This window comes from Babylonia areolata, chromosome 4 (genome assembly GCF_041734735.1).
Source record: "Babylonia areolata isolate BAREFJ2019XMU chromosome 4, ASM4173473v1, whole genome shotgun sequence".
In the NCBI taxonomy this organism is placed as follows: domain Eukaryota; kingdom Metazoa; phylum Mollusca; class Gastropoda; order Neogastropoda; family Buccinidae; genus Babylonia; species Babylonia areolata.
This window is the reverse complement of record NC_134879.1, coordinates 60,032,653-60,047,835: the sequence shown is the minus strand read 5'-3', so window position 1 is coordinate 60,047,835 and position 15,183 is coordinate 60,032,653. Positions and strand designations below refer to the sequence as shown.

The 15,183-nt window shown below is 44.3% G+C and overlaps 2 protein-coding genes across 2 annotated transcripts; both read left to right on the top strand.

The window, feature by feature from the left end:
- The first annotated feature begins 572 nt into the window (after positions 1-572).
- Positions 573-3,646, top strand: LOC143281507 (uncharacterized). Its single transcript, XM_076586716.1, has 5 exons — positions 573-615; positions 1,198-1,426; positions 1,803-2,202; positions 2,533-2,631; positions 2,798-3,646. The coding sequence occupies exons 1-5, from the start codon at positions 573-575 to the stop codon at positions 3,644-3,646; spliced, it is 1,620 nt and encodes a 539-aa protein (XP_076442831.1).
- Positions 3,647-3,667: 21 nt separating this feature from the next.
- Positions 3,668-12,019, top strand: LOC143281506 (uncharacterized). Its single transcript, XM_076586715.1, has 3 exons — positions 3,668-3,962; positions 10,591-10,648; positions 12,001-12,019. Exons 1-3 carry the CDS (start codon positions 3,668-3,670, stop codon positions 12,017-12,019), a joined length of 372 nt encoding a protein of 123 aa, XP_076442830.1.
- The last annotated feature ends 3,164 nt before the right edge of the window (positions 12,020-15,183 follow it).

Below are 15,183 nucleotides of genomic sequence, written 5' to 3'. Positions count from 1 at the left end.
ATACCATTAACAACAAAGACATGTTGGTACTGAAGACCGTAATATAGCATACAGTTAATTCCCAAATAGATGAATAAAGATGTATGCTATTGTATTGTACCATTTTAACGCACAACAATTACACTGCAGGCGTGAAAAAAAAGAAAGAAAGAAAAAGTGAGACATTGACAAGGTTGGCACGGTTGTAGTGATGCAACAATTTTGTTTGCCAATATTTACAACCCGATATAAAGAAAGAGCGAACCAGAAAGAGTAGATGAAATACATTGTGTTTATTGGGGAAATAATGCTCAATACGTATTATCTATTGATAAGTAAACGTATTAATCATTGATAAGTAAACGTATTATATTTTTGATAAGTAAACGTATTATTCATTGTAAAGTTAGATGGCCTGGAAATGAGGTGTCCCGGTGAGGTGTTGACTTTCTGATCCATTGTCACCAGTGGTCTGGGTTCCGGCCCTCTTCCGGCATGGTGTTGTGTCATTGGCAAATGCACTTTACTCCGATTTTTCACTCCACCCGGGTGTAGATGGGTACTAACTTTGGTTGGGGGTGGGGGGTGTTAAAATGGCGAAGGAGAGCATTGGGCCGCGCCTTCCTGTGCTGAGCCGTAGAACACAGCGGATGTGAATCCACTACACCTATAGCCGTAAGGCTACGGGACCTTTATATGGCTGTTATTGCCATGAGGCAGCTCTATCTGGGTCGAGAATTCGCTATTTTGAAACCGATCTTTGAATTGCACTCTTCAGTTTTGGAACTTGTGCTTAAAACCTTTGAAGTATATATACATTTGGAGGATGTTTGTCGATTTTTCGTTTATAAACAAATGATCTAGCGAAAAGTGTGATGAAGTCAAAGGTAACATATGTTTCCAAGTGTTTATTACCCCAAAAAAGGTTCCAATATGAGGATTGTTATAGCCGGGGTCGGTAATGGGGATAAGCTCCCACCACATATAAAGTGCTCCCATACTACGTGCGTCTCAAATAGCCTCTGACGACCAAGCCCAACTCCTGGCCTGCCCGTGTGGCTTAGCTTTTAACTGACAGGAGATGGGGCGAAAGGTGGGCCTCTGGCGTCTCATAACCAGATGCTTCGGGTAGGTAGAGCTCGACAGCCTGGGAAGGCTGTCCACCTAGGGGAAGGAAAACCCTGATTTCAAACCTCTGCTGCCTTGTGGCACACCCAGGCACGAGAAAGGCTTCGGGAGAAAACCCTGAGGAAAAATCCGGAGTTGGAGCCCCCAAGGCGGTTGGACGTTGCACTGACTTTCTTCCGGCAGCTCCTGCAGCCAAGCTGGTGCCGAACGTATCGCTCTGCGTTCCTTCGGACTGCATCGGTGAGGCCGAGAGGGGGATTCTGAAGACTGGGCAACCCAGGATCTCCATAAACTTCGCCCAGGGTCACGCCCTGGAGAGGTCACTTCAGTGCCGCTGTCCCCAGCGACAAAAACAACACAGGAGGCAGCAGTTGCGAGTTATAAGCTAGGACCGATTGGCGTAGGTCCAGGCGCTACGGGCTGCCTCCGACAGTGGGAGGGACCATCGTAGTCCCACTGGTCAGCTACCGCCCGCTCCAAGCTGGGCAGCCCCCAGCCAATAAGGTGCTGATCTGCCACAGTCTGCCTGCTTCAGTGGGTGCTTGGAGCTAGGGAAAAGACCGACATGCAGACTGTAACCCTGCACTAGGCAAAAACAGAAACAAAAAAACACCCATCTTGCGTATAGCAAGCTGGAATGTCAGGACAGTGTGTCCTGGCCTCTCAAATGACCTGCAACAAGTCGATGATTCCAGGAAAACAGTCATCATCGACCGTGAGCTCACAAGGCTCAACATCGACATTGCCGCACTACAGGAAACAAGACTTCCCTTAATAAGCGGCAGCCTCAGGGAACAGAACTACACGTTCTTCTGGCAGGGCAAGGAACTTGAAGAACCAAGACTGCGTGGCGTTGGATTCGCCATAAGGAACTCTCTACTGTCCTCTGTGGAACTGCCATACAGTGGCACAGCACGCATCCTCGCCCTCTGCCTGTCAACCTCCTCTGGCCCAGTAAATCTCCTGAGCGTCTATGCTCCCACACTCTGTTCTTCTGCAGAGACCAAAGACCAGTTCTACGAGGAGCTTCATACCATCTTTCGAAACATCCCTGCCACAGAACAGCTGTACCTTCTCGGCATCTTCAATGCCCGAGTGGGTTCTGACCACGACTCCTGATCCAGCTGCACTGACCACTTCGGTATTGGCAAACTGATTGAGAACGGGCAGAGGCTCCTAGAGTTTTGCTCCTACCACAACCCCTGCATAACTAACACCTTCTCCACCAAGACACACCACCGAACTTCCTGGCGACACCCCAGATCCCCCCACTGGCACTCGCTGGACCTCATTATCATTAGAAGGCCCTCGCTGAACTGCGAACTCACCACACGTTGTTTTCACAGCGCTGACTGCGACACCAATCACTCCTTGGCTGGCTGCAAAGTGTGCCTTCAACCAAAACGGATTCACCACTCAAAGCAGAAGGGTCGGCCTCGCATCAACACTGTCAGAACAGCAATCCCAAACCTGTGCGACCGCTTCGCCAGCTCCATCGAGGATGACCTCAAAGACTGCCCTGCCGTCAGTGCTTAGGAGAGATGGAATCACATCCCTGACGCCATCTACAACTCAGCCACAGATACCTTCAGCAAAAGAGAGAGGCAGAATCCAGATTGGTTCGAGGCCAGCATTGCTGTTCTGGAACCAGCAATAGAGACCAAAAGAGTGGCACTCATCAACCACAAAGCCTTCTAAGAAAACACTCGCCGTACTCAAGAAGGCCAGAAACGACACCAAACGGATCGCCAGACGCTGCGCCAAGGACTACTGGCTGAACTTCTGTCAGAACTTCCAACTTTCTGCTGTCTGCGGCAACATCCGTGGCATGTATGACGGTATGAAAAAAGCCTTCGGCCCATGCGTGAACAAGATCGCACCACTGAAATCAGCATCCAGCACCATTATAACAGACCGGAGCAATCAGGTAGACAGATGGGCGGAACACTACCAGGAGCTCTATTCAAGAGAAAACATTGTCGCAGACGCAGCAGCGGAGAGCATCACCAACCTCCCTGTCATGGAAGAAATCGACATCCCGCCCTCTGAAGAGGAACTCAGCAAGGCCATCGACTCCCTCACCTGTGGCAAAGCTCCAGGAAAGGATGGCATCCCACCTGAAGTCATCAAGGCTGGAGAAAAGACCGCGCTACTCCACCACCTGCACCAGTTGCTACTGCAGTGCTGGGAAGAAGGGACAGTGCCCAAGGAGATGCGTGACGCCAACATCATCACTCTGTACAAGAACAGGGATGACTGCAACAACTACCTCGGAATCTCCCTCCTCAGTATCGTTGGGAAAACCTTTGCCCGCGTTGTCCTGTGCAGACTGCAGTTACTTTCTGAACGCGTATACCCTAAGGCACAGTGCGGATTCAGAGCTGGAAGATCAACAATCGACATGGTCTTCTCCATGCGACAACTGCAGGAGAAATGCTGGGAGCAGAGACGGCCACTATACGTCACATTCATTGACCTGACCAAGGCCTTCGACCTGGTCAGCAGAAAAGGCTTCTTCACACTGCTACAGAAGATTTGATGTCCCCGCAAGCTCCTGAGGATGATCACGTCTTTTCATCTGCGCAACGCTAGGAGAATTCTGGGCATCACGTGGCAAGACCGAGAACCAAACAAGAAAGTCCTTGACCAGGCAGGCATCTCCAGAATGTTTCCACTTCTGACGCGGTGCCGTCTGCGGTGGCTCGGCCACGTCGGGCAAATGGATGACGGGCGAATCCACAAGGATATCCTTTATGGCGAGCTCGCCACTGGTTCCAGACCTGCAGGAAGACCTGTCCTATGCTACAGGGGCGTCTGGAAACGAGACATAAGGGCAGGCGACATGGACCCAGCAGGTTGGGAGGTGGTGGCTGATGATCGTAACAGCTGGAGAAGGACTGTGAAGGCATGCGTCCAGAGAAGCGAGGAGAAGAGAGAACAGCACTGGGAAGAGGGGAGAGAGTGCAGACGGCAGAGGACAGAATCCGTACCCTCTGAGCTAGGCGCGATTTTCACCTGCGACAACTGCAACAGAGCCTGCCGATCCAGAATCGGACTGTACAGCCACAACAGGCGCTGCAACTCAACAACGTGACCGAACGAGGCGCAGAGTTCCATCGTCTGCCGAGGCAGACGGACGCCAACAATTACCTCCAAAAATGGCCAAGTCACGTGATCTGTTCATTGGGACGAGGGAAGGCGGGGTGAAGGGACTGTTATGGGTTGGGAGATGGAAGGGGTGGGGGGAGACACCTGAGCAGCTCATCGACTGAACGCTGACCAGGACTTCAGAGCTGGCTAAATGTTTCGTGAATGAACAAGATGAGAAAAAACAACAACAAAAATAGAACAAGAATGTGTTCAGCATTAAGATCAATGAAATTTATATACAATATAATTTCAATTATAATGAATAGGCCAAATTGAAAATGTATGTAAATAAATACAATAGAATAACATACAATAGTACATTTAAGAAAATCAATGTTTAAGAAAAAAAAAGAAAAAAAAAGGACAGCACACACACACACACACATACACACATACCTCCACCAAGGTCCCCGACAACCAGCGGAAAGGACAGGACAGGACAGGATAGCATAGGACAGGACAGGATAGCACAGGACAGGACAGGACAGTACACAGACCGCCCCGGGTGTGGGAATCGCCATCCCTCCATCCAGTGAAATCCACCACCCGTATTTCCTCCCCCTTCCTCTCTGTCACTCAACTTACCTGCTGTTCCGTGCAATCACCCCTACCCATCACCTGTGCCTACTCACCTGTGACCGGAACACCGAATGTCTTTCATCGGACAGCCGTTAGAGCGGCTCTATCCCCAGGGCCTGACAGCCGGGAAAGGGGGATGGGGCACGGGTAGTTCAGGGTGACTGGCAAGGCTACTGAGGGAGCTACGATAAACCTTTATTGTCAAAAATAATCGTTTTCAAGTACTTATTTTCTGACACGATGAAAAATCATATCCCCATACTCTAGATCAGAGATTTGAGATTTTTTCAGCAAGTACTTATCCCTGTTGTGCCCCCACCCTGAAAACACGCTTGTGAATGACTAACTTTTCCATCCTGTTCCAGAATGACAGCGGCGTGTTGCATTGCATTGCCTTGTACTGCAGTTTGTCACAAAGAACTTCTGAGTGAAATTCAGTCTGTTCTTCCCGGGCACAGAATGTCTCCACGGTGCAGTGCCACCATTGTTTCTGTCTGTAAGTGTTTGTTTTTTACTTTTTTTTCGAAGTGGATTTTTCAACAAAATTTTGCCAGGGACAAGGCTTTCGTTGTCGTGGGTTCCTTATCACGAGAAAGCGTGCTTGCACAAGGGACTTCTGTTTATCGTCTCATCCAAAAGACTAACATCCAGACCACCATTCAGGGTCTAATGCATAGGAGGGGCGGGAAGGGGGAAGGGCGTAAAAATCTTGTTCCGAACATGGAATTTGTACCCGAGTTTACTCGATACCTTGTCGGGTACATTACCACCAGACCACCGATCCACGTGTCTGCAATCAGGTTAACGGCAACAACCACCTCGGGTGGCACGGCCGACACGGAAAAGTACCCTCTGAAAGTTGGGGTGGAGTGGTGGGGTGGGGGTAGCCGACACGGAAAAGTACCCTCTGAAAGTTGGGGTGGAGGGGTGGGGTGGGGGTAGCCGACACGGAAAAGTACCCTCTGAAAGTTGGGGTGGAGTGGTGGGGTGGGGGTAGCCGACACGGAAAAGTACCCTCTGAAAGTGGGGGTGGAGGGGTGGGGTGGGGGTAGCCGACACGGAAAAGTACCCTCTGAAAGTTGGGGTGGAGTGGTGGGGTGGGGGTAGCCGACACGGAAAAGTACCCTCTGAAAGTTGGGGTGGAGGGGTGGGGTGGGGGTAGCCGACACGGAAAAGTACCCTCTGAAAGTGGGGGTGGAGGGGTGGGGTGGGGGTAGCCGACACGGAAAAGTATCCTCTGAAAGCGGAGTGGGGGTGGGGGTGGGGACCAACAGGGATAAGTTGAATAACCAGGGATAAGTACCCTCTGAAAGTGGAGGAGTGGGGGGGTGGTGACAGAGATAAGTACCCTCTGAAAGTGGAGGAGTGGGGGTGGTGGTGACAGAGATAAGTACCCTCTGAAAGTGGAGGAGTGGGGGTGGTGGTGACAGAGATAAGTACCCTCTGAAAGTGGGGGGTGGGGTGGTGGTGACAGAGATAAGTACCCTCTGAAAGTGGGGGGTGGGGTGTCACAACTTGTGACGACAGTTAGGGCGTGTGGCCCGTCTTCGTTTTTCTCCACCCTCTTCTTTCACTTTCCCTCCTTCTCCCATCCTTCAGTTCGGGTAGAAGTCTCGAATTGCGCACGAACCACGTGCATGCATATTACTCGCTCACCTGAGCGAATATGAAATATTGTTGGGCAGCAACAATATTCGAGGCTTTTGCAGCCCGACTGCCGTAGTGTACGGGTCGTCTTCGTGGTTGGTGGGGTAGCTACCCCGACATCTAGGCACCATTCGAAGTGAGGACCGGCTGTCCTCCATGGGAGCCACTTCTGTGTTTCTTCGTCTGTCTTCGTCGTCGTCGTGTCTTTGTGGTGGTCGTTAGTGTACGCCACCTGTGGTAGGTAAGAAGCCACTTGTCTACATAGCTTGGTTGTATTTCCGTCAGGGATGTATGTAAAGAAGTAGATGTTCGACAAGAAAGAAAGCTGTACGTTAGGTTTTGACACAATCTATTTCGTTAATTACTTGTGTGCTACCACTGAGTGATTATGTACTTTTTCTTGTGTCGGCTAATATTTTTGCCAATTTTATTGTTATTGAGTTTTAAAATGATACAATTTTACCTTAGTTCACTGTTGTGTAAAACTGGGCGTTGGCTCTGTATGATAGGTGTAGAGAGTGCGAGTGCCGTATAGGAGTTCTGTAATTCGTCTTGTCAAAGTTATATTCCAGTTTTTCATTTTGAATGTGCGGTACATTTGTTTTTGATAATTATCGTTAGAATTAGTATTGCTCAGCACTGGGGGAACATTCCGTAATGTTCCAGCTCTCGCTGTGTGCTGTGTGTCCTGGGCCTTTCGTCTGGTGACCCAGATCTTCGCCCCTTCCTGCCCTGTGACTGGTGTCCTGTGTTCCGGGCCTTTTGACTTTCAGCCTGGTCCATTGCTTGGCACTGTATGCCGAGTCCTGGTACCTAGGCCTTTTGACCGGGGGCTTGTGCCTTGGGTCGAACCCGCCGAAGTTTGTCTGGGCCGTGTGTCAGTTTCTTTTTTGTTTTTGTTGTGTTTTTTTTTCTCTTAAGAGGAAAACTTCCTGAACCCGCCAAAGACTAAAGCATCAGTGTACCAGTCCTGGTTTTGGGGTGATTTGTCTTCTCCTTGAGTGTGTGTGTGGAAAATTGCTTTTGATTACATTTGGGAGAATCCGTAGTTTTGTATACGACTTCTGTTCGTTTTTTTGTTGTTGAAGTTATGGTATATGGTTTTGTTGGTTGGTTTTTTTTGCAAGTATAGGCTGTGTGTGTAAAGTTGCGTGAGTGGGATAGATAGAGCGGAAGAGAATAAATTTCGTGTGGAAGAGAAATATCTGTATTCTGTGTTTGTGTTGTCGGGTGAACTGGGTTGGGTGTTAGGTTTTAAAGCAGTTCTCGACCTCTTCCCTAGGGGGGTCGTGACATGGGATGACAGAGATAAGTACCCTCTGAAAGTGGGGAAGGGGGGGGGGGGGGGTGGCGACAGAGATAAGTACCCTCTGAAAGTGGAGGAGAGGTGGGGGGGTGGCAACAGAGATAAGTACCCTCAGAAAGTGGGGGGGGGGGGGCAGAGATAAGTACCCTCTAAGTGGAGGAGAGGGGGGGGTGGGGGTGGCGACAGACATAAGTACCCTCTGAAAGTGGGGGGTGGGGGTGGCGACAGAGATAAGTACCCTCTGAAAGTGGGGGGGGGGTTGGGGTGGCGACAGAAATAAGTACCCTCTGAAAGTAGGGGGGTGGCGACAGAGATAAGTACCCTCTGAAAGTGGGGGGGTGGGGGTGGCGACAGAAATAAGTACCCTCTGAAAGTGGGGTTTGGGGGGGGGGGCGACAGAAATAAGTACCCTCTGAAAGTGGGGGGGTGGGGGGGCGACAGAGATAAGTACCCTCTGAAAGTGGGGGTGTAGGGGGGGGGGGGGGCGACAGAGATAAGTACCCTCTGAAAGTGGGGGTGTAGGGGGGGGGGGGCGACAGAGATAAGTACCCTCTGAAAGTGGGGGTGTAGGGGGGGGGGGCGACAGAGATAAGTACCCTCTGAAAGTGGGGGTGTAGGGGGGGGGGCGACAGAGATAAGTACCCTCTGAAAGTGGGGACACCACACACACACCAGCCAATGGCCAGTACATGTGTGTTTTCTTCCTTGCTGGTGTTGGCTCAGACGTGATGGCAGCAATGTTTGTATTGTTGTTGTTTTAATAGAAGAAAATTAAAAAAATCAACACACACACACACACACACACACACACACACACACACACACACTATCGCCTCTAGTCAGCTGGTGTACTGAAAAGTGTGTTAAAAGGAAAATCATAAATAAACGAGTGAATGAATGAATGAATGAATGAGAGAAAAACGAGAGAGACAAGACAAGGCAAGACAAGTCAAAATCTTTAGCACCGACGGTAATAGATAAGCAAGTAACATGCTTTTTTACATCCAGCCCTCGCCCGAAACAGGGAATAAAGCTAAAGAAGCGAAAATGAGTAAAAGGAAGAAAAAATCAAAACACAATCAAAATACATCAGTATTTTCCCATTATCCCACCATGCACAGCCATTCCACCCAAAGCAAATAAATGGGCATGTGTATTTAGAAAGTCTTTTATTTTTAATAACAGGAATACTTTTTGAGACATTCTCTTACATATTTAAGTAATATCTTCAGACCATGATAAATTATTATCGATAACTATACCTAGAACTTTCTGTGATTTGACTTCTTCAATCTTAACATCGGAAATGAAAATATTGAGTAAATTTGTTGGCATTATCTGGAGAGAGAGAGAGAGAGAGAGAGAGAGAGAGAGAGAGAGAGAGAGAGAAGACAAGACAAGACAAATTCTTTATTTCGAGGATAATTGATAAGCACTGGTGTGCTTTTTTACATCCAGTCCCCGCCCTGAATAGGGTCTACACTACACAGTATTTAATAAAATGAAAGCATGGTGTTAGTAGAGATACATAACAGAGGAAAAAAACATACATAAATCAAAACAAAATAACAACCCCCCCGCCCCCTCCACACACACACACACATGGCATACAGGCACTAGTATGATGTTAGTAAAATGCGTAGGGAAAAAATGAACAAAATGAAAGAAACAAACACACACAACACACACCGCACTACACACCAGAATGGGGGATAGAGGGTGAGGAAGGTTCTCAGTCAACCATACACAATTGACAAAAGTATCAATAAAATGAACGATTTACATTACACATTATGGCATAAGGTGGGAAAGGCAATGTTTTTTGAAGGTGGTTGGGCAATGGTGTTGTTTAATTGTTTCTGTGAGTAAGTTCCATAGGGTGGCGCTTGAGAAAACCTGACTGGATTTGAACAAGTCAATTCTTGGAATTGGGATATGGACTTTGGGGGAATTCCTTGATGAAATTACAGAAAATTTGTCTATTAATGTTGGTGGTGCATTACCTGTCATCTTTTGCATCATGATTCCTTTATTGTATTTTAATCTTCGGATTAGTGGGAGAATATTCGCTTGTTTATAGTCCGAGTCTAAAAGGGTAGTCTTTTTAAGGAGTACCAGCTTGAGCCCCCGTTTATGAAGATTCTGTAATGGCTTCATGGTATTCGCACTTGCGGAGTCCCATAGTGTTGATGCATAATCTATTGTAGACTGGATATGCGCTTGAAAAAATAATTTCCGTGAATGAAGGTCAAGGAAATGTTTGATTTTGGATAGTTGATGGGTTTTCTGGGCTGTCTTTTTGCAAAGGAAATTTTTATGAGGATTCCAAGTGAGATTGTTGTCAATTATGATCCCCAGAACTTTATGATCACTGACCTGTTCAATAGGTTCACCTTTAATTTGGATGGAAGGAAGATTATGTATAGTGTTTTGCCTCTTTTGTCTGGTTGTGATTAACATGCATTTTGTTTTTTGAGGGTGAAGAGACATGTGGTTTAGTTCGGTCCATCTAACGAGGTCATCAGCACTTACTTGTAAGTCTTTTGCAAGAGCGACAATGTCAGTATGCATATGTATGTATGTATAGGTATATGTATGCATATGTATATGTATGTGTATATATATATATATATATATAGAGAGAGAGAGAGAGAGAGAGAGAGAGAGAGAGAGAGAGAGAGAGTGTGTGTGTGTGTGTGTGTGTGTGTGTGTGTGTGTGTGTGTGTGTGTGTTCACATGTTCAACCGATTTCTCCAACACGCAGAGTTGTGCAACACGCAGAGTTGTGCCACTGGATCCAGTCATTGCCAATCGCCCTCTCCAGGTCATGAAGCTGGACAGCCGGGGTACTTCTCCAACGTGAGTCTTCAACGTGTGTCTTTATCCTATTTCTTCAACGTGTGTCTTCAACCTGTTTCTTCAACGTGTGTCTTCATCCTATTTCTGCAACGTGTGTCTTCAACCTGTTTCTTCAACGTGTGTCTTCATCCTATTTCTGCAACGTGTGTCTTCATCCTATTTCTTCAACATGTGTCTTCAACCTATTTCTGCAACGTGTGTCTTCAACCTATTTCTTCAACGTGTGTCTTCATCCTATTTCTTCAACGTTTGTCTTCAACCTATTTCTTCAACGTGTGTCTTCAATTTATTTCTTCAACGTGTGTCTTCAACCGATTTCTCAACCTACTTCTTCAACCTATTTCTTCAACGTGTGTCTTCAACTATTTCTCCAACAAATTTCTTCAACGTATTTCTTCAATGTATGTCTTTAAGCTGTTTCTTCAACATGTGTCTTCAACCTATTTCTCCAACAAATTTCTTCAACGTATTTCTTCAATGTATGTCTTTAAGCTATTTCTTCAACGTGTGTCTTCAAGCTGTTTCTCCAACTTACTTCTTCAACTACGTATTCGATCTATTTCTTCAACGTATGTCTTCGATATGCTTTTAGCTTGTATCTTCAACCTATTTATCTACCTATTTCTTCAACGTATGTCTTCGATATGCTTTTAGCTTGTATCTTCAACCTATTTATCAACCTATTTCTTCAACGTATGTCTTCAACATGTGACTTCAACCTATTTCTTCAACGTGTGACTCCAACCTATTTCTTTAGAATATGTCTTCAACATGTTAATTAAATGTAATTCTTTAACTTATTTATCCAACATTTCTTTTTCTTTTTTTTATGGACTTGCCATGGACCACAATTCAAAACCCGGGGACTGGGGTGGGTATGGAAAGGGTATTATATTTTTTTCTTTTTCTTTTTCATTCATACACAATTCTATGTCTGTCTGTTTCTACATATATGGACAATCACGCTGCAAAACGCTAGTGTTTGAAGATAGTTTTGGTTTGTCTGGGTTTTTGTTGTGCTCTGCTGTGCTAGTTTTGGTTTGTCTGGGTTTTTGTTGTGCTCTGCTGTGCTAGTTTTGGTTTGTCTGGGTTTTTGTTGTGCTCTGCTGTGCTTTCTGTGTGCATGTTTGTCTCTTTCTCACTTCTCATTCGATCATTTGACGTTATTTGTAGATGGAGGTATGTTGCTTGTTTTTCCACGTGAATTCGTCTTGTTTCAAATTCTTGTTAAAAAATAAGCTGCAAGGGAAAGGCTGATTTGGTCTTTTTATACATACTTACACACATTTTACCCACTAAGATTATATTATTGATATACACATAATTTCCTTTTAGATGTGGTGAATTTTCAGTCCCAAACAGGATATCTGATCCTGACAGTTTCAAGTGGACACTTGTTTCTGTAAGCAGTTTTTGTTCAATATACTTCCAGAAGTTGTGTTACTGGGCAGTCAAAAAAGAAGTGTTCAATGTAATCTACTACATCTTTACAATTGAGGCATTTATTGTTTTCTGCTACTTCCATTTTGTTTAAAAGAATATCGGTGGGGCAGATGTGCAAAAGTTTCCAGTGCAGAACTCTTAATCTAGTTTCTGTTGTGATGTCTTTTGCTGTAGACCATGTTGACCCGAGTAAATGGATACCAAATTTTCTAACCAGAAGTAGTATGCGTTGGGAACAGTTTTCTCTTTGTTTATGAGTGATTGTTTTTAATTATCTGTTTTACATTTGTGTTGTACAGGCTTACATCACATTTCTGTGTTTCATCTTCCTTTCCCCCTCTTTCTATCCATTGAGGCCATGCCTTTGGTATCGAATTTATCAGTACGTTATGTTCAATGACTATACCTGCCTTGTTTTTACCAACTTTATCCTGTACCTCTCTTAAAGACAACATTCTATTTTCCCTGAAATTGATTATGCCTTTTACTTGTTCAAGTCCTTTCTCACGCCAACATTTGAAGAAGAATAATTTGTTTTTATACTTTATCAAGACGCTGTTAAACAGTAATTGGGAGTGCACTGAAAGTGATTTTAACGGCCTGCTGTCAAGATACGAACTACCTCTTTCCAAAAACCGTTATCTATCAAGCTCAAACCTATTAGAGCTTTTGATCTACAATAATTATAAGAGAAACACATTTTCTTTAACAAGTTTATCCATGTGCCATTTAGGGACCACACTCCAGTTTTCCTTGGCTGTCGCTCCAAACAGTTTTCCTGCCCATTGTAGATGAAAACATTTTTGGAGCTGGATCATGTTTATCATGTTCAGACCACCTTCTACACACGCTTCCATTACTTTTCTGTTTACTTTCTCAAACGTTTTTTGTTACTATGTTCTTTTCAGCCACAGAAACTTATACAGAATTCAGTTTATTTTATTCAGAACCTCAGTTGGAAGGCCAATCGACTGCATAACGTAAATCAACTGACTCACAAGAAATGATTTTACCACAACTACTTTTCCTTGAATACTTAAGTCACGTTTACTCCAGTCTTTAATGAGTTTGTTCACTTGATCAATCCTGCTTGTCCAGTTATCTTCAATGACTTTTGGCATTCAGTTATTTTCGAATTGGATTCATAATAGCTTTATTCCATATACTGTTGAGAATAGAGAAACTACCTCTGTTTTTGTCTACCTAGACTTAGTGCCTTTGTTTTGTGTTCATTCAATTTCAGACCAGAGACTCACTCAAAAAGAAGTAAAAATGTTGAATGATCTATTCATGTCCTCTTTATCTCAAAGAAACAAAGTTGTGTCATCTGCCAGTTAAGTTGTTTTACTTTTAAATGCACATCCTCATTATTCTCGGATCGAGGAGTTACAATTCCCACTATGGGACTGTTTCTTTAAATAGCTAATAATTCAACAGCTAACTCGAATGCCAAAGGTGAGAGTGGACACCCTTGTCTAATACCACACAGCACGTCGAAAGGTCCTGATATCCATCCACCATGATTAACAGAACTTGAACTACCTTTAGATAAGACAGAAACCCATTTTTGAAAGTCTGGTCCAAAACCAAAGATGGAAAAAGCATGTAACAAGAAACCTTTTGATGTGGAGTCGAATGCTTTGGAGTAATCTACTGCTAACAAGTATCCCGCTTTCTTTGTTTTATTCAGATAATCAATAACGTCATCAATAAATCTGATAATTGTAGATATGTTTCTGGCCTTAATGTAGCCTGCTTGATCTTCATTAACTAAAGAGTGAACAACAGACGAAAGCCTTTTTGCTGGTGTTTTTGCAAGTAGTTTATAATCTGTTTTGAGCAGGGTTATAGGTCTCCAGTTATTTAGCTTATCTCTTTCTAGATTTTTTCCTTTGTATATCAAAGTTATAATTCCTTGCTTTTGAGAGTAAGAGAGTTCACCTTTATGAAAAGATTCTACAGTGGAATTTGTCACATTTTTGCCTACTTTACTCCAATATTTTTTAAAAGAATTCTGCTGTAATTCCATCACAGCCAGGGGCAGACCCGTTCAATATTTTCGCAAGTGCATTGCTTGTTTCCTCAAAAGTGACAGGTCCTCCACGTACAGTAGCATCCGTACCATTCAAACATGGGTAATTTTCATCTGGCATAAATATATCGGTTGCTTCCCTTACATCATCTACTGCTGTCGTCAGACTACAAATGTTTTTACAGTAAGACACCTGTTCAAGTAGTATTTCTCTATGATCTGTTATAACTTCACCAGTTTCTTTACTAAGCCTTGTTATATTCTTTTTGGTTCGAGCTTTTTCTAAATTACAAAAATATTTTGCGTTTCGTTCACCTTCCTCAATCCACTTAATTCTTGATCTAACTTGCGCCCATCTCGCTTTTTCTAATAGCAATAATTATAGATTTGATTTTAGAAATTGAGACTGTTTGTCTTTGATAGAGGGATCGTTTACTAGGTCTTTCTCAACTCCTGAAATGTGTAGCTCTAATCTGTTCACGTTATGCCGTTCTTTATATGCTGAAGGTTTTACCAAACTCACTGCACAAATTCCTGGTTGCGATTTTGCAACATTCCCACTTTTTTTTTTAAATATAGGATATATTATCAATGACATTTTGTTTTTCTTCTTCTACTTCCTCTTCCTCTTCTGCCATTTCAGCACTTTTCGACTTATTGACAATTCGTTTGTATCTCAGGTATCTCTTTGCAAAATTGTAGTGTTCATAGAATATTTACATTTGACTAAGTTTTATTTTTCTTTAACAAATGACTTCCATTGCTCTGGTGATCTTCATATCTTCTCAGTTTAAGCCGTTGTATATGCACTGCCAGCAAGCAGGAATTCAACATTTCGTCACTTTTCTTAGGAACACAACACTATGAAATACATCATTTCATCACTTTTGTCACGAACACAACACTATGAAATAGAACATTTCATCACTTTTCTCAGGAACACAACACCATGAAATACAACATTTCATCACTTTTGTCACGAACACAACACCATGAAATACAACATTTCATCACTTTTCTCAGGAACACAACACCATGAAATACAGCATTTCATCACTTT